At 39.7% G+C, this 19,836-nt stretch overlaps 1 protein-coding gene across 2 annotated transcripts in view; it reads right to left on the bottom strand.

Moving 5' to 3' along the window:
- Window positions 1–3,081: 3,081 nt before the first annotated feature.
- Window positions 3,082–19,836, bottom strand: part of SCARB2 (scavenger receptor class B member 2) — a 36,895-nt gene continuing 20,140 nt past the window's right edge. The window contains exons 6-13 of one of the 2 annotated variants that reach the window (XM_042467293.1): window positions 19,456–19,575; window positions 18,196–18,374; window positions 15,285–15,403; window positions 14,031–14,104; window positions 12,401–12,452; window positions 11,409–11,567; window positions 11,126–11,196; window positions 3,082–7,773 (exon numbers count right to left, since the gene is read on the bottom strand). In XM_042467293.1, coding sequence (XP_042323227.1) covers window positions 11,167–11,196; window positions 11,409–11,567; window positions 12,401–12,452; window positions 14,031–14,104; window positions 15,285–15,403; window positions 18,196–18,374; window positions 19,456–19,575 — 733 coding nt within the window. In that variant the 3' untranslated portion in view covers window positions 3,082–7,773; window positions 11,126–11,166. The remainder of the gene's footprint in view (window positions 7,774–11,125; window positions 11,197–11,408; window positions 11,568–12,400; window positions 12,453–14,030; window positions 14,105–15,284; window positions 15,404–18,195; window positions 18,375–19,455; window positions 19,576–19,836) is intronic. The other variant, XM_042467292.1, reaches the window with a different exon arrangement.

Here is a 19,836-nt window from a genome sequence, read left to right as displayed (position 1 = left end):
CAGAATCGTAGTCCAACGCACAAACCACTACATGATATCCCTGTTGAAACAGTTGAAGGGGTGTCATACTGAAGATAGAGCAAGCTTGTTTTCTGCTGCTCCAGAGAACAGGACTCAGAGCAATGGATGCAAGCTCCAGGAAAAGCGATTCCACCTCAACCTTAGGAGGAACTTTCTGACATTGGAATACAGTTCCTTGGAGTGTAGTGGAGTCTCCTTCTTTGGAGGCCTTTAAACAGAGGCTGGAGGGCCATCTGTCAATGATGCTTTGATTGAGAGTTCCTGCATGGCAGAAGGGGGTTGGGCTGGGTGGCCTTTGGCTTCTCTTCCCTGTGACTCTCTATAATTCTGTCCACACTCTTCTCACTGAAGTGGGAAAACTAAACTAAATTACATCAGTTCTCGCAATAAATAATCACTTCGAGGGTGCGAGGCTCTATACTTTTTATCTCTACAGGGCAACTCTTCTTCCATCCGGACCTTAAAGCAGGTGGCACCAGTTCGGCCTCATGGTTGCCGGGGCAACAGTGAGCGCGCGCGCGCGGGCGGGAGGGAGGGAGGGGGAGCGTGAGTAGGTGCGGCGCTTAGTTAATGACGTCAAGGGCCATCGGGGCGGCGCTCGTTAATGACGTTTGGCTGCCCCCCCCGTAAATTCCTAGGACGGCTTATTATGCTTGTAGTTTCCTCACATTAAAAGTAGGCTACGAGGAGATAAAAATTTCCCTCAGAAGGAATGCTGTGGTCATAGCCCCTCCTCTGTTGTATATATACACACACAAACACACACACAATATTATTAGATTATATATATATACACACACACACACATACATATTAGATAATATATACGCACATACACATAAAAATAATATATGCTATTATATATATATATATATATATACACACACACACACACACACACACACACATATACATAATATTGCTAGGCAATATATTCACACACTATTTCATATATATATACACACACACACACACACTATATATATATATATATATATATATAGAACACATTTTGTTATATATATACATACATCCAATTTATACTATTTTTATAATATATATTTTATTACATATAACAAAATATATTTAATTTATAATATATATATTACAGTATATAATTATATATCATATAATATATATAATTATATGTAATAACATAATAATATATAAAAATAACACGTCGTTGTTGTTTGCCCTCCAGTCATTTCCGACTAAGAGGAAGCTATAACAGGCAAATTCCTTGGCCAATTTCTTCTTCCGAGGGGGTTGTCTATTGCCATCCTCTGAAGCTGAGAAAGCGTGACTTACCCACAGTCACCCAGTGAGTTACATGGCTGAGGCAGGATTTGAACCCTGCTCTCCCAGCGTTCCTAGTCCATCTCCTAAACTATGCTCCCTTGAATCTCAGAAAATTTTCCATTATTATCATTATCATTATTATTAATATATGGTGGATTATAACCACAATATTTCTTCCGAGATAATTTTTTTAAATCTCCTGATGGCTTCCCTTTATCTCCTTCTGGCCGCCCATCTTCATCATCATTCGTATGGTTTTCACTTTTCCCACTTTTCTCCCAGGGTGGGATTCAAGAGTTTCTTCCTGACGTTTCGCCAGCATCTGTGGCTGGCATCTATTCTTTTTACCCTAAAAGAACCCCTCTCTAGGAATCTCCAAGTCATCCAGTGCAACTCTATGGTCAACATCTGCCAAAAATTGGTCATAGAATCATGCTGCAGGACCTACAAACACCTAGAGAAGTGTTTCCTCTGGGAACCTCTACATTGTCCAGCACAACTCTATAGTCAACTACCAAAAACTGCCCAACCTCAAGCCCCATTGCATTCGTGCCACCATTAGGGATAACGGGACCTCGGGCAAATCCCCACTGTCCCCAATGGTAGTGCGTCTTCTGTATCATTTGCAAACCATCATCTAAGCTACTGATAACAATGTTGAAGAGTAAAGGCCCTAGGACAGAACCCTGAGGCACTTCCAGTTTGAACTGCAGTTGTTTATGATCTCTTTGAGCAAGGTTTTCCATCCAATTATGAATCCATCTGGTGGTCTTTCCAACTATTCCATAGTTCATCAGTTTCCTCATCAAAATATAATAATAAATATTCTATCAACTAGTGATCTGACAAAAAAAATATTAGTCTGGCAGGACTTGTTCCTTACTTTTTGCTCTTTCTAGAGGATAATGTTTGCTCTTCTCCATCTCTGGCACCTCCAAGATTTCTCAAGAACGCTTTCTCAAACATAGCAAGTGGTTCTGCAAGTACATCAGCAAGTCCCTTTAGTACTCTGGGATGAAATTAATCTCCCCCTCCAGATTTGAATTAATTTAGGTTAACTAGACAATTCCTGTTTTGGTTATTAACTGTTTATCAGTCCTGCTTTACAACCCAAGTTCCTTGCCAAGGTCTCTGCCTATGCATGGAAGCACAAAGTTCTTATTTTAAGTGGGGTTAAACTGCAGCAAAACAAGTATTGAGCAATTCTGCATTTTCATTTGTTAGCATTTTACCATCCTTGGTGAACAGTGGTCCTATCATTTTCTTGGCCATTCTCTTATTTCGAACACATTTGAAAAACCCCTTCTTGTTGCAGTCTCAGCTCACTGAGCTTTAGCTTTCCTTACACTATTCCTTCAAATTTGGGGTATGCATCTGTATTCTTCTTTGGCGATTCGTCCTTCCTTTCATCCTTTATATATGCTCTTTTTTCTTTTCCTTTACTGTTGGAGTTTACTGTGCATCCACATTGGCTTTATCAGGGTTTCTCATTTTTCTTCTTCCATGGAATGGTGGTTTTATTTTCAGCAACTGCTTTTTCATGAAATCCCACCCATCTGGGTGTCTTTTTCCTTTTTTAGCATCTCTAGCCATCGGATTCTACCCAGTATTTCCCTGAGCTTAATAAAATCAGCTTTCCTGAAATCCAAGTACTCTTCTTTGGTATGTCTCACAATCACAAATCTAGCATTACATGCTCACTTCCCCCTCAAGTGTCAACAGTTTTGATTTCAGTTACCAATGAAGAGAAAGGCAATAAAACAATGTCAAAAAGCAATTTATTCATATGCTCCATATTCATGGACAAAATTCAGTGATGCCTGCTTTGTTTGTTACATATAAAGTGAAGAGCAAAGAGCCACAGTTTTACCCCCCAAAAAGAGGAGACAGTATTGACTTCAGAGAAGCAAACCTGATTCACTCAGGATAATTCTCCATTAAAAAAAAAAACACACCAATTTTTAAAAATAGTTTTATTAGTTGTGCCCTTCTGACAATATATTTCCCTTTTTGCGTTAAAATGCCCTCAACTGAATCTTTTCAAACACACATCACTGTTAGTGTTTTCTGACTGTTCTGCTATAACTATTTTTGGTTCACATTATATGCATAATACAGAAAAAATATATTATTTTACTGCTTGTCTAAGGAACTGGTGAAGTTTGATCCTTGTGTTGTAGCAGAAACAATACAGAGACCTGTCACAATTTGTTATAGCATGACCACAACAAACACTTACATTATTACATTTGTTAATTTTTAAGGTACCTTACTATAAAAACCACGGATGTATCTATTTTTTAAAATCTGTTATTGTGACCACATTACAAGAACTTATGGAAGCTCCTATTCCTTAAGCTTAAGTCCCCCTCATGTAATACAGAGCTGATACTTGCTTTTTTAGTCATTGCAATAATTACAGAGATAATTAGTACCTGAAGCTCTTTCAGCAGTGGACATAATAAGTACTATAGAAAGATTATTAAATTAGAACACATGTTGCCCCAATTGAAAAGAAGCTGCAACTAGAGCTAGTGAAGTTACACTGAATTGGGCTGACCCATTCTGAGGCTAAGTGGCCTGCAGACTGACTGCACCTTGAGGTTAGCAACTTCACATGCAACTGGCAAATCCAGTGCAGCTCACCAAAGATTATGTAGTGAAATAGTTTTCAAAGCAGTTTACCAAGGGACCTCAAAGGTGAGCGTCTTGAAAGGCCACTAGTCCACGACTGCAACGTGCAGTTACTGGGCCACGTTCATGCAGGGGAATGCAATAGATTTGCAAGTAAAGCAGGCAGCCTCCAGTGCAACCAGCAAAACAAGCCCTATAAGTTACCAAACTCTGCCCTAAGAGCTTGAGAGAGTAACTATATGGATATTAAGTCCCAGAATCCCCAAACTACCATGCTCACTTGTCATGGTGCCTTAGGTATTCTGGGAGCTGCAGTCCAATAAATTATCTTTTCAAGTTATCCCTTAAAAAAAAGTCAAAACAGGAGATGCACTGGTGAAAAGGGAGAGGCTGACACTTGGGGAATTAACTTTGAAGCCTTCAGTCTGTCTCTTCCACAAACTCTCTAGTTAATAGCAAACAACAAGCAGCTTGTCTGTCCCATTATTTATCCTAGGTGAAGGATACTTTTTTCTTTTATGCCAAAACCGTGAGATTTTCCATCCAGAGCTGGGTACACACACATACACCAACATAGAATTAAAGAAAAGAGCTCTCCTGCCCACATTCTGAGCCTAGATATTTGCTCTCAGTCCCTTCTACTGAAAAAATAGTGTAATTTTGTTGTTGCTACTGTTTAAACCTCTGGAAATCCTACTACTGCAACTCATATCGAGATGCACAAGCAGCTTCTGTTCTTCCTTCTGCCCATATTTCCATCACTTGATCTTGTGCAAAGAGAAAAATGTCAGGTAAGCCTTTATGAAAGGTCATACATTTTGTAAGAAATAACTGTAAGCTCTCCTCGCTGGAAAGTAAATGAGATGATGCTGTGTCCAATATCTCTCTACTGAATCATAATGCTGGACTGCCTCAGGCTGGAAATCAACTCATGTAACAGAGGTGGGCAACACACAGCCTTCCAGATGTTGTTAAACTGCAACTCCTATCAGGACTAACCAGCATAGTTAAATAATGATGGATGATGCAAACTGCAGTCCAACATGTGAAGGGTCACACATTCCTTATCTCTGCCATACAGGGTATGGCAGAAGCAATCTAAAAACCTATGTTATCAGAAGGACTTCGGACTCAATCCCAAAATAGGTAAGACTAGGACAGTGGTTCCCAAACTCTGGTCTTCCAGATGTTCTGGACTGCAAATCCCAGAATTCCTCACTGTTGGCCAAGCTGGCTGGGGTTTCTGGAAGCTGAAGTCCAAAATAGTTAGAGGACCAAAGTTTGGGAATCACTGGACTAGGAGCTGACATCAAAGGTTTTTTTGTTCAATTAGTATTCCTAAAAGTTTGAAAACAATAAAAGGTGGAACTTTTTCAATGTTATACCTGTGCAAACACATTTATTAGCTATAATACTGTCATTCATTGTTTAATTACTTTTTACTATTTTGTAGCTCCAAATACAGTTTCCATCCTGTACACTGGTTACCGTGACATTGCAACTTTTTAAAACTGAGAAATGGTGGTGTTAATATTTTAATTCCTCAAATGTATTCGGTAAAACAATCACAGAAACATTCAATAAAATCTGTAACACTGCACATCAATTTGCACAGTCTGTAGCTTTCCTCTGCCAAACACAGCTGCATCCATTAATGAGATGACTCAAGGGGTGGGCTATCTGATTGATTAGGCTCATCTAATAAAAATGATTGGGACCTGACTATGGAGAAGATTAAAAATATGTTCTTCACACATCAAAAAACCCCAACCCGCTATTAACAGATCAATCTGTTGCTGTGATGGTGACCACAAGCTTGTAACAGTCTTAAAAGTAGCTTAAAAGAACAAAACAGAACCTCCATGCTAGCCTGTTAGAAACAGAAAGCTGCACTAATGGATCCAGCTGAGGTACACTTACAGTTGGTTCAATGGCTCTTGGGCTGCACTAAGAGAAGTTAACAGTATGCAGCAATTTTGGGTGAATGTACTGTGACTCACAAAAACCGTGCAACTTTAACACCCACTCCAAAACAGATTTTGGAAAATGTTTACATTGCAGTCTCAACTGGTAATCACTTAAATATTACAAGAAGGAAAAGGAGAGAAGGAAGAATCAGTAAAGGGGCATTTGGTAAACTTGCACAGTGAGATTTCAGACAATACTGAATGAATACACATATAATGAAAAAAGGTGTGTGGGATGTATGGGGTACTTCTAGCTTCCACTCTTTACAAGGTAGTACACATAGCTATCAAAGGAGGCAGAGTTAAATGATAACAGAGGTCCTCCATGGCCTCTCCTAGCCAACTAAGAACATTGATTGGCTTGATCTAGAGGTTGGATGCAGAAGGTTGTGATCCAACTCTTCCTTTCTTCTCCAATATGTATACATAGTTGTTTGAAGGTAGTGTGGGTCTTTCTTCAGATGCCTCTGATGCCTTAAACTTCCCACTCAGCTACATTATCCTTTCCTCCCTAATATGCCTCCCACTGTGACAGAGATAGGGATAAGAACTACACAATAATGAACCTGTACCTTTGTCACAGCTTGGACAGTCTCCTAACATTTTCTTCCATGATCTAAGCAGAGGGGAGGCAATCATTATAAAGCATGATTAGAGGCCCCAGACTGATCATTAAAAAGCTAGATGCTGGATCTATTGCAAGTGGCTACTAAAGCCCCTAGGAAACATGGGGGAAATTGATGGGAGTGGAGCTTGTCTAATACTGTTTGGCAGGCTAAAGCCCTGGAAAGGGTATGCAGTCCACTCCAATATATTTCCATTGTGTTCCTTATCAAATAGCTGAGATCCAGTGTTTTCCATGGATGCCTCACACAGGATATCTTCACTTGAATAGGTAAACCTAAGCAACTTGCTCAAAGAGATTTCTTTTAACCCACCCCACAGGAGCAGAGGTTTGTAACTAACTGATGCAGACAGTCCTGTACTGGAACATTTTCATATACTGTATATCCCTTCACAGGGAATTTGGGAATTATTCCAAAATCCAACCAGTGGATCAAAGTGTTCTAATATAACCAGCATGCTGAGTCAATTCTATAGCTATACATCCCAAAAATGATAACAGAGGGTTTTGTAAGATGAAAGCCTGAGCTAGGCTAGCCTGCAAATATTCCTGCCATCCTTTATAACCAATGATTTCCATCCAGTAAATAATTAATAGAGGCTCTTAGCATACAGAGGAAATCTGGAAAGTACTCTGCATTTCTGTGACAATCTGCAAAAGAGGAAAAGTAAAATCTCTGTTGTATCAGAGACACTGTGCCCAATTAGAAGTTAGGTTGTAGAAGGACAAGACTGTACTTAATTATCACAATAAATAAAAAAATAGTCACTGGAACTGATACAAGCTTCTATGATCTGTCATATAAGTAAACACAAGAGAGACAAACCATAGCCATGAAAACTGTTATAGTCTCATAGAATGGGACCACAGCCTGCTGTTACAGGAATATATTAAAATATTCTTTTTATACTTGTGGAAGACAACAGCAAACTGTGTTAACAGTCTTTTTTTTAAAAAATCTTGCCGTTTCCATAATCAATGCAACAGACCAGATTTTAAAACTCATTCCTGAATTCTACTCCCACACTCCTCCCCCCCAAAGAAAAAGAGCAGAATGTTAATACAGTTGTAGTAGTGTGATGGGGGGACAGCTGAGATAGTTGGATAGTGTCTTCACTTAAGAGCAGTTTGCATAGTTCAGTCACCGCTCTCCTCGTTCCAGTAGGGTTGGGTGAGAAAATTAAGTCAAGATGTCCGGATAAGCGGTGCTCTCTCATCTACAGAACCCTGAAATAATAATAATTAAAAAACTTTATATTGCGGCCTGTACTATACATTTTAGGCTAAATCCAGAAAAATCAACCAATCTAGAAAGGAACAGGATTTGTTATTTGTAATTAATTTAGGTTATTATACATAGGAGTAGCACTGGATTTAGTTCTTATCACTTGTGCACCAATGTAACTTTCATGGCTCTCCCAGTCTCAAAGAATTTTGGGACTTGTAGTTTAATGAAGGTGTTGATTTACTAGAGATCCCCAGCCCCTACTCACAGAACAATGAGATCTAGTGTGGTGTACTGACTTGAGTATTGCACTAGGACTCTGGGAAACAAGGCTTCAAATTTCTGCTTGGCCATGGAAACCCACTGGGTGACCTTGGGCAAGTCACATTTTCTCAGCCTCAGAGGAAAGCAATGGCAAATAGCAGCAATAGCAGCAAAGCCCCTCTGGATAAATCTGGCCATGAAAATTCCATGACAGGTCCACCTTAGGATCACCGTAAGTCAGAAATGACATGGACAGAGACAACAACAACAGCAAAAACAAACTCACAGAACTAGTTTCCTAGGAGGAAGAAATCTTACTAAACCAGTTTAACTCTGTATTATAGACACACTGATTAGGTTTCATATTTAAGCTGGTTTAGTAAGATCTCTTCTCACAGCCTCAGGAAACTGAGGTCCCATAAGTGAGGGCTAGGGATTTCTAACAATCAATGCCATCACATAACTAAGTTTTAAGAACTGACCTTCATGGGTATCACTTCCTGAAGTGATTTCATGAGGTCTATATTTGAAAAAATAATATTAACATAAACTTTGGCATTTCTGGAGATGATACTTTATGTCTTTCTTACAGACTTGTCCCAGGAAAGTTGTGTTTCATGCTGGAGTTAATCTACACGAAGAGATAAATCATCGTGTAGATTAACTCTGTGGTACTTTGTCCCACAGTCAGTATAATGTGATGACTGTTGGACTAAGACTCTGGGAGACCAGGGTTTAAATCCCTGCTCAGCCATGGAAACCTACTGCATGACCAAAGCCAAACGCAAGTTTTTTTGGGTGGATAGGCCTAAATAAAGCCAGTGTGATATAGTGGTTTGAGCATTGGACACCTCTGGAGCCCAGGCTTCAATTCTCTGTTTAGCCATGGAAATCTGCTGGGTGATCTTGGGCAAGTGACACACTCTCAGCCTCAGATAACAGGGTCGCCTTGACTCGGAAAAGACTTGAGGGCACACAAAAACAAAAGGCTGAAATGTCCTGAAGGCAGTAGATCCCATCAAATCTTGAAAACTAAACAGGGCCAGTCCTGGTTAGTATTTGGTTGGAAGGCCACCAATAAATACCAGGTGCTGTAGGCTATATTTCAGAGGAAGGAATTGGCAACACCACCTCTGAGTATACCTTGCCGATGAAATCCATGGAGTCGCCATTAGTCAATCAGCGACCTGAAGGCCCAGCACAGCTATGACAATGGGACTCCATTATCCTAGTTGTGTCTGATGATACTGGATCACAGCCCACATTTTGGGGTCTACCTCAGCCTGGGTGGGCTTTGGACAAGTCATGGGTCTTTTAAATTCAGTTCCCATTCTCTAATGGGCATGGTTACATTCTATTTCAAGGTCCCAATGATGATGATGATGAGCCATTAAAAAAACTAACACATTATGCTCATTGAAATAAAAAAGAAAAATAATTATATAAACTCCCAATGGCTAGAAGACTGAGCCTTGCCAGGTCCATGCAGAATGTTAATGAACCCTTAAATACCATTTTAAAATCCCCATTAATGAGCAGGAGCATGAGAAAGAGAGAATGAAGCAATTACTCTTCCAGCTGAGAAAGCAACTGCCAGGTAGCCCGTTTATCCCAGCTTGTTATTCCTGCACTTCTTTTGCCCAAAACCACCACAACCAACAGTCCAAGCATGAGCAACATGGTAGACAAACATCACAATTGTATGCCTACTCTTGCAGTTGCAAGAACCCGCTTAGGAAATAAAGCCTACTTAAGCATCAGCAACAGGAAGGGATAAATAAGCCCCCCAGAGCACTCTGGTATTCCCCTTAAGAGTTGCTCCTGACTAGTTTAGTGCTTGACATGGACTCCTATGTTTCTCTCTCAACCACATTCACTTTGCATACTTGTTGTGAAAAGAAAAAGTGGGCTAACTCCAACAGTATCATCATAAGCTTCTTGAAGGTGGAGAAAAGGGCAAGTAATAATAATAATAGTAATTAAAATTATTATTTAATTACAGAGGTCTAGCTGAGCAATCATGTGGGTTTCAGTCTATTAAATTATCAAAATGGCAACAGAGAAAACCACTGATGGAAGGAGTATACTCCCTGTTTTTAGATGTTGCAGGTATGTATCACAGTCTCAAATGGTAAATTGCCTCTTTGTGGTCTGTTTCTTTCTTGCACAACACAAAGGAATGCCTCTTCAAAGATGGCATGTTCTACCATTTCTAAATTAATACTTGTATAAAAGTAATAATTTGCATTCAAATTGGCACCTCTGCAGCTAAGCATATTAGAAACTGATTCATCTAACTTGGGTGGGCAAAGTATGACCCAGCCTCATTTTTGTGGCCCATCAGGACCCCAAAGGTCCAAAAAGGCTCCAAAATCCCTTCAAATGCCTTCTAAGTGGTGTGGGGGGCATTTTTGCCAAGTTCTTGTGCACCCCCCCCACATCAATTTAGGCACAGGAGAATCTTTTTTAAAAACAGTGAACAGGAAATTACTTCCACTCACTTCCTGTTGTCAAAAAAGGGCCTCTCCTCCTCAGACTAAATTGCCCAGGAGGGAGCAAAAACGGCAAAAATTATCACCAAAGGGCTTTTAGGGACATTTTTTGTGAGTGCGGTGCAGCCCGCCAAGGTCTCGGGGTGGCCTAATGTGGCCCCTACCTTTCTACTGTTGTCCACCCCTGATATAACCAATGAACAGCCTAGATGTTAAAGCTCTAAAAACAACAGAGAGCAGGGATAGTCAAAGCCTAAGATAGCTGAAGCCTAATCACAATAAGTCTTAAGGCTGGTTCATAGGCATAAGTCATGCTTGCTGGAATTTGATGAAAAAATGCATGAAAGGGACCCACTGAAAAACTAAAGTCTTTGAACAAATCCTGGGTGACTTACATTCAGATTTTTCACATCTTCCTAGGATGATAAATAAGTAGTGGGTCATTCATTTATGCAAATCCTCACGGCCAACAAGAGACGCAAATGTATCTGGGATAGCCTTAAGACTTCAGAGTTCCCTAGGCATGCTTGGCTTTAACACTAAAGGTCTACAACTAGTAAAAAGTATCAGGAAAGAGAGAAACTTGGGAGCATCTTACCATGTGTCTTAAGCCAGCAGCAGAACTTTGCTGAAGTGTACTTACTCTGGTTCTACTAATACCTCTCTGTCCTAGAACAAACATTTCCAAGAAGACAAAAAGAAAGAAACAAGAAAAGGAATAAAACAAAACACAGAAGCGTTCTTGGCAACAATATTAAAAAAAAAAACCACACACACACAATGAGAGCAACGAAAAAGAAAAATTTAAGGTGAAATGTTTTTTAAAGGAAAAAAAGTACAAAAAACAATAAGGAAAACAATAATTCCAAACGCTATCTTACCTCTTCTCTCGCCTGTGGAGGTTTGCATGCAAGCACAACAAATATCACTCCAAAAATAATTCCTAGTACCATGATAATAAAGGGAGTGTTGGTGATCACAGAAGATTCAAAGAGAGCAGCCTTTAGTTTTGTTGCAGATGCTTTGTCCAGTGCAAAAGTCTGAAGGAATAAGGGAGACACAGTTTGACTTCAATGAGAAAAAAATGTATCTGAGACTATTTGAACATGGGCTCCAGTTCTATGTTTAGTCTGTCTTTCACTCCACCCCATCCTACACACCAATATAATATGTTCCATATTACATCGAGAGTCTCACACACACTGGATCTGCAGGTAAGTGTATTAGTTCAACACATACACAGGAAAGTTATGGTGAGAATATAACAACACCTATATTCTTAACAAACGAATTATACATTGTACAATTACACCATTCTGATACCACAATTATACCACTTTGAATCCCATTTTGGGAGAAAGGTGGGATAGAAATCCCTTAAATAAAAAAAATTGTACCACAATTATACCGCTTTAACAGTCATGAGTGTATCCTGCAGAATCCTTGGATTTGTAATTTAGTGAGACACTAGAGCTCTCTGGCTCTGAATGTCTTAAGGAACTCCACATCCCAGGATTCCATAGGATGCAGCCATGACAATTAAACTGGTATCAGAGTGCTACAATTGTGTTGATTGAAGGATGGAAGCATGAGGTGGTAGGAAGTAGTGGCAGTGAATGTAGTCACAAAACTAATCCAATATGGATTTATGAGAAGTGGCTATAAACTAGAAAGACCTGGGTTCAGATCTTACCACTGCCATGAACTCTCTAAGTTGGCTTAGGCAAGCCTTACTTTGTCAAACTGGGTTATTGTAAGAATTACACTAAGATACTGTACATGCAGAGAGTTCTGTAAACTCATCAGAACTGAATAAATGACCATTCTTCACAGCTTCCTACTAAGCATTGAATGTGTTCTTACAAAGCCTTACCTCATTTATATACAACACAGGGAAAAACAGAGTTCTGACATTGCCTGTTTGCCTAAAGGAAAATGAAAAAGCAGACAAAGAAGATTAAATCATGTAACAAGTTAATACAAGATGGTGAAATGTCACCAGCAAATATTATTCATGTTATATAGTGGACACTAAAATCATGTCTTTGTTTCAAACACATTTTAATGTGGTCTCAGAGAATAAAAAATTGTTGCTGTTATACCTAATTACTCTAAAGAAGGTACCAGAAGGCATTTCAAAAATTCTGAGAAGGCCCTTCTGCTTCATTTCACTTGGTAGACTCCACGCCACTCAGGAGTGCTTCTGAAGATGAACTTCAATTTCAGATAAGTATACACAAGGATCAGAATGGAGATTGCAGTCAAGAAATCAGAAGAAGACTAGGACTGGGAAGGGCAGCAATAAAAGAACTAGACAAGATCCTACAGTGCAAAGATGTAACATTGAACATTAAAGTTAGGATTATCCAAGTGATTGTCTTCCCCACCACCATGTACCAATGTGAGAGCTGGACAGTGAAGAAAGCTGATAGAAAGAAAATCAACTCATTTGAGATGTGGTGCTGGAGAAGAATGCTGAGGATAACATGGACAACCAAAAAGGCAAATAAATGGCTCCTGAACTCGCCCTGGAAGCCAAGGTGACTAACTGTTCAACTTTGGCCACAACATGAGAAGTTATGACTCACTAAAAAGACAATAATGCTGGAAAAGGTGAAGAGCAATAGAAAGAGAGGTAGACCACATACAAGATGGTTAGACCCAGTCAAGGAAACCATGCCCTGGATCTACAGGAGCTGAGGAGCTGTTGAGGATGGGTCTTGGAGATGTCTCATTCACAGGGTCACTCTGATTTGAAGCTCAAAGACAGTAAACAACAATACAGAGGAAGGTGTTCTTGCAGCACTCATACATTGCCTATGGACTATCCATAAACACTGGCTGGTCACTGTGTAAATGGAATGTAAGTCCTCGTTTTATGTTTTTATAAAAGGTGATCTTGCAGGTATCTTGGTACTCTAAAGGCTAAAATCTAAGACTGTAAATTGGCCCAAATTGCCAAGCCAAACTTCTACAGTGGATTGAAATTGTTTTGGAGATGTAAAAGGAGGAGATAAAAAGTGTTTCAGGAAACAACGCAATGAAGGAATGGGCTGAGCATTGCTGGAACTGTAACTCTGATGTCTTCAGTCTTAATGTCCTGGTTTTGCTCCGCTTTCATTAATGTGGGCATGCAACACAATGATAGAGGTAACTCTGGCCAATGGTAATGTTTGCTTATTACACAAAGATTTTGGAAAAAGCAAACAGCAACCAAGATTCTTAACTAGAATGCTCCTTTATCACTTTCTGGAACAGGCTTAAAAACTCTTGTAATTCAAAATTCTGTACGCTTTTAAAATACCTGTCTTCACTTTTAATTTATCTGGTAGGTAGATTCTTTCTTCTTCTTTTTTTAGTACTCTATTATATATGTTTGTATTTATATGCAGAAGATGGGATGGTGTGTGCATGTACACACATGTGTAGACAGAGCAAAAGACAACTATATACTTTTTAAATAGAAACAAATAATAAAATTTAAATTCCCACAAAATACTTACAGGAAATCTGGTAGTTTTTGAATGTAAACATTGACTTGCATTCGCTTGGCTGCTTGGACCAGAACTCCTGTCAACTGTGGAATAAAGGAAGTTTGATTCACATTTTTCAGAACTGTTCACTGATATAATTTATTTAGAAAGAAACAATGTTAAATGAAAGATAAAGTGTTAATCAAGTTTTTTTTGTGGCTCATATATTAGGTTGAGTCTCCCTTATTCAGAATTCTGAAATCCAAAATATTTCAAAAACACTTTTTTCTTGGGTAGCTGAGATAGTGACAACTTTGCTTTCTGAAGCAAAATATTTTATGCACAAAAGAATTTAAACTTTTCAGGATATCCATAGCACAAAATAATTTAAGATATTGTATAAAATTACCTTCAGGCTATGTGTGTAAGGTTTTGAATTTTGTGTTTAGACTTGGGTCCCATCTCAAAGATACCTCATTATGTATGTATATTTAAATATAAATATTTTAAAAAATCCAAAACACTTCTGGTGCAGGGCATTTTGGATAAGGGAGACTCGGCCTATAATTCAGTCTCTCTTACTCGCCCTCAAGGAACAAACACTTTAACACATCCAAATGCTGAGAATGAAAAGTCATCTGATGCCACAAAAAGTCTACGGAGCTAAAATTTTCTAGGCTTAAGACTAAAGCCAATATTCAAAGTCAAAGCCTATTCATCGACTAATCTGGCCCTGAATTCTATCTTGGAAAGACCTGATCCCCTCTCTGTCTCACTGTGGAACAGAAAGCAACTAGATCCACTAGGTGATTCCTCATTTATATGAAAATAGAGTTCTCTATGCATTTTAATGGAATCTTTGAAAACTCTCCAGAATTTGCAGCATTTTTCAGCAACAACAAGAGCACCGAGGAGGTAAAAATTATGAGCCATAGGGTTGAAGAAATTAAGAGAGGAGGAACTGAAGTGCCCACCCTCCATGCTACCACTTTTTGTAGCTAAACATACATTAGGGTCATCCCCAACTCTGAATTATCAAGCTCCTAATATGATTCCCTGACACTTTAGCTCAATGCAGTTTGCCCATCAGGAACAAGGCATGAGATGGCAGAATCCTTTTTCCTAATACATATACTCCTTCACTTCCTTGTCTGCCATAATCACAGTGTGCCAGGATATCCATAGCAAACTCTAGTTTCCATTAATCACTATCTGCTTGTTTACAAAATCAGAACTCATGGTTTAATATGACAAACCAAAGGAATCACACCCACTACAACTTACAGGGTTAATGTCCAGAAATGTCTCATGGTCCTCTTTATTTGGATGCATGCCATCAATGTCCTTAACATACTTTTCATCTGACTGATAAAAATGAGGAGGTGACAAAAATATTGGTGCTCCTGTAACAACAACAACAACAACATTTTTAAAATAGGAAAAACAAGGAAAGACTCATGTCACTAAAGTTAATTCAAAAATACCTTCCACACATAACAACCAGAAATACTCTTTGAGAATAATGGATTACAATTTAAATATAACTAATTAAAAAACCAGATGACTCATCAACGAAAATCTCTGTAGGGACCATACTTAGCATTTCTATAACACATATAAAGTATTCAAATAATCAAGAATTCAAATGCCTTTATCACAGGACTTTAAGTAATGCACAGAAAAGCAAAGTTAAAAGCACAGAACACCGCTAAAAGTTCCCTTTCTTTTTGGAAACAGGCAACCAAGTGCTTCCTAACTTAGATCAAGCCCCCAACACAAAGGTGGAGGAGAAGTTAAATCTCCTAGCCAGTTATTTAAAAATGGGGAGTGCGTGGATTTCAGACTTACGGAAACTCTAAAGTCTAAGGCAAATCTATAATGGATGAATTTGTTTAGAGAGGAGTTGCCATTGCCTTCCTCTGAGGCTGCATCTGCACTGCAGAAATAATGCACTCTGACACCACTTTAACTGACATGGTTCAGTGCTATGGAATTCTTGGATCTGTGGTTTTGTAAGATATTTAGCCTTCTGTCAGAGAGCCCTGGTGTCATAACAAACCACAAATTCCAGAGTTCCATAGCATTCGGCCATGGCAATGAAAGCAGACTTTGATGTGCAGTGCAGCTGCAATCTGAGACTTAGTATGTGACTTGACCAAGGTCACCCAGAGGCTTCCATGTAGGGATTTGAACCCTGGTCTCCTATTATACTAATCCAACACTCAAACCACTATGCTTACTCTCTGCATGGGGGTAGCAGGCATTTTTTAAAACTAAAAACCAGTTGTTGGGGAAGGTTCAAATATTCCTTCCCATGCATGATGGTCTCTAATCCGGATTGTTAACTTGCCTGTAACAAAAACAAGAAACTTTTAACTACAGACTACCTACAGTATTTATCATAAAATGTAGTTTAGCTCTCAGTGAGCCCTGTGATCACAGAAATGGGGCTAAAAGTAAAACAGCTTTCCTTAAGCCACCTAAAAAGTTCAAATCTGAGTTTGGATCTGAACCAGGAACATCCTACCATTTCATGAAGTCTGGTACCTCAAGTGCTTTAGTAGAGCATTTGAATGTTTTTTCAGGCTGCAATGCCCAAATCTTCCAGCCAGCATAGCCAGTTGTAGTCCATAAAAGTACAGTAATATTTCTAAATTCTGTTCTTCTCATAAGCCTTCAAATCATTTCTGACTTATTGTGATCCTAAAGCAGTGGCCCCCAAACTGTGTCCTTTAAGAGATTTTGGACTTTAGCTCCCAGAAGCCTCAGCCATTTTGGCCAATAGTGTGGGCTTCTGGGAGCTGAAGTCCAAAATCCCTTAAAGAGCACAGTTTGGAGACCACTGCCCTAAAGCAAACCTATTATCTTTGCTTGATTTATTCAGAGGGTTTTTCCATGGTCTTCCTGTGAGGCTGAGAGTGTGGGACTTAACTAAAGTCACTAGGTGGGTTCCTGTGGTGAAGAGGGGATTCAAACCCTGGTCTCTAGAGTCCTCGTCCAACATCCAAGCCACTACACCACACTGGCTCTGTACTCTGTATGAAAGTTTGGGATTTGAAGCAAAATGTTGTAGTGGAGGTTGCTCCTGTTCAGTAGTCATAACACCCAGGCTTGCCCTTTTGAATGATATTCCATTCTGTTCCCTTTCGGTTTTTTTTTTTTAATTTGTTTTTTTAAATTTGTTTTACCACCACCACTGAACATAGTTTTCAGCAGATTATCTGGGATGCCTCCTCAGGCCCCTAAGTACACACACACCCACCATCACCAAGGACTATAGGCCCAAACAGACCGGCCAAATGAAGCGGCTTCTAGTTACTTTGGAGGCATGTGGTTTAAATGATGCATGTCTCCAAAGTGGCCGGAAGCAGCACTGAAGCCACACTCCAGTCCTTAGGGTTGGACTCAGGTTACTCTTTTGTCTCCTCTGTTCCACCCCTAAGCCTCCTCCTGGCCTGCTGATAAGTCTTTCTTGTGCATAAAATTACCTTAAAATGCAGGTTCAAAGACTGCTATCTGTATAAAGCAGGAATAAGAATTATAAGACTCTCCAGATTTGTAAATAGACTCCAAGTCCCAGCAGGGAGCAAAGTCAATGGTGAGAAATGCTGGGAGTTACAGATCAACAAGACCTAGTGGGCTGAATTATTCCCACCACATACTGTAGTGCAGGGCTAAGGCCCTCCAGATGTTTTGGACTGCAACTTCTAACATCATTGGTAATGTTGCCCAGGGCCAGTGGGAGTCATAGTTGCATGAGATCTGGTAGGTCACATGTTCCCCAACCCTGCTGGAGATGGAGCTGGGATTGTTTTAATCCTACACAATTTGTTGTTGTTGCTGTGGACTACAACTCTGGAGATCAGAGATCAGCTCTCCATTTGGCCATGGAAACCCACTGGGTGACTCTGAGCAAGTCATACACTCTCAATACCAGAAACCTCCATGACAGATTTGCCTTTGGCTGTCTTAAGTTGGAAACGACTTGTAGGCATACAAGAAAGAATTCTTAGAACAGGCAGTCATTTTATTCCACTGTTTCTAAATGATGGTATTCTTACCAAACCTTTGTAGCAGTCACAGATGGCAAGGTTAAAGAAGTCCATAAAATGATGCATAAAATTATGATACAGAAGAAAATTTAAGGTCATCATGGTATCAGGAAGTGTCAAAACTTGCACTGCTGCTCCCATACCTTGCTTGCAGGCGCTGACATTCAAAAGTCCTGCTCCTAGGCAGTTTCCAGCTGGTACACAAAACCCAGCATTGTCTGGATTACTGGAAGCATTGGCAAAGAGTCTCATGGGAGGCACAAACCGATAAGCTGAGATCCCCTGGACCGTTACATACTTGTCAAAGGTTAGGTACAAAGATCTGTAAAGGGAAGAAGGTGAAGACTGGGATTTTAAAAAAATTAAACATGCATTGCACACACATACACAGAGAGAATATTGTAGTGAGCCACCAAAATTACATTCTGGAGCAGTGGCCTATGAGGCCCATTACATTGTGTCCCCGCTGAACCTCTATTTACTGAAAAAGAAAAAGCGAAGCATACATTTTTCTTAAACATGCATGTGGTCATTAACCAGATGTAAAAAAGAGCTTTTGAATGAGGTGTACTGTGATGCAATTTTATTCTTGTTATTTTTAAAAATGCTTTTATATTGTTTTAAATTGTAGGAGTTTTTAAAATAAGGCATCATATTTCATTGTGTTGTAGTCAGTGTGGTTTCCACTAGGGCTCTGGGAGACTACAGCCTGAATTCCCCCTCAGCTGTGGAGACCCACTGGATGAATTTGAACAAGTCACACTCTCTCAGCCCCAAAGAAAGGCAATGGTAAACCTGCTCTAAACAAATCTTGCCAACTGTACCCCTTGATCAGGTTGCCTTAGAGTCACCATGAGTTGCAAATGACTTTAAGACATTTTTTTAAAAGTGTTTTATCAATTTTTCTTTTTCTTTTTTTTTAAACCATTCTTTGTTTGAATCTACGGACCAGTACACACTGGCGCTATGCGCAGACCAAGGGACGATTTTAGGGCTCGGGAGAGCGGAGCATACGCATGCTCTCAAGCCCTACCACGCTGTCCGGGCACCATTTTGGCATGCGTGCATTCACATGGCACACATGGCGATGACATGCCTCATGCGCCGCATCCGAATAGTGTGGTATGCAAGGGACATCACTGTGCTGCTGCAGGGTGCTAATGGTGCCTTGGCAGCAGCAGAGAGCTGTATTTCGCGGCTCCTTTTTCTGGGTGTATTGTTACCGCGATGTGTGGTTGCCGCAGCAATGATCTGCAGGAGAAAGGGGTGGCATCTTACCGCCCCTTTCTGCCTGTCTGTATCCTTCCTATATTGCAAGCTACCTTAAGGCTCATGCCCAGTGAAATGGAGGATATGAATAAAAAACAAAAACAATGCAGTCTTGGGGTAGCTGCCATTCTTACCTGCAGAAATCTGAGGAAAAGACATAGACCATTTCATCTATGCCTATTAACGGATGAAATGTAGAACCATCAGTTCCATTTATCATATTACTAACTGGTGATGACCACCAGTTTAGTGCACTGTAAGAAAAGAAGAATAAGGATGGAGGAGAAACAGGAAGTTTGGAATAAACAGAAAATAAATACTTTGCAAGAGGTGCTTTTGCAAGATGTGAAACACGTTATGGCTAATATTCTCAAGAGACCACTTTCTCTTTAATGCCCAACCATGAGTTTAAGTTGGGTCCAGATGAAATCCCACCTCTAGGATGAACAATGCATGATGTGATGCTTGATACATTTGCCACTTCATTTTTCTTTAATCATTTAGAGAGAATCTTA

The sequence above is a fragment of the Sceloporus undulatus genome, chromosome 5 (assembly GCF_019175285.1).
Source record: "Sceloporus undulatus isolate JIND9_A2432 ecotype Alabama chromosome 5, SceUnd_v1.1, whole genome shotgun sequence".
Lineage (NCBI taxonomy): Eukaryota > Metazoa > Chordata > Lepidosauria > Squamata > Phrynosomatidae > Sceloporus > Sceloporus undulatus.
Note: the sequence above shows the minus strand (reverse complement) of the source record. Positions and strands in the feature narration are given on the sequence as shown.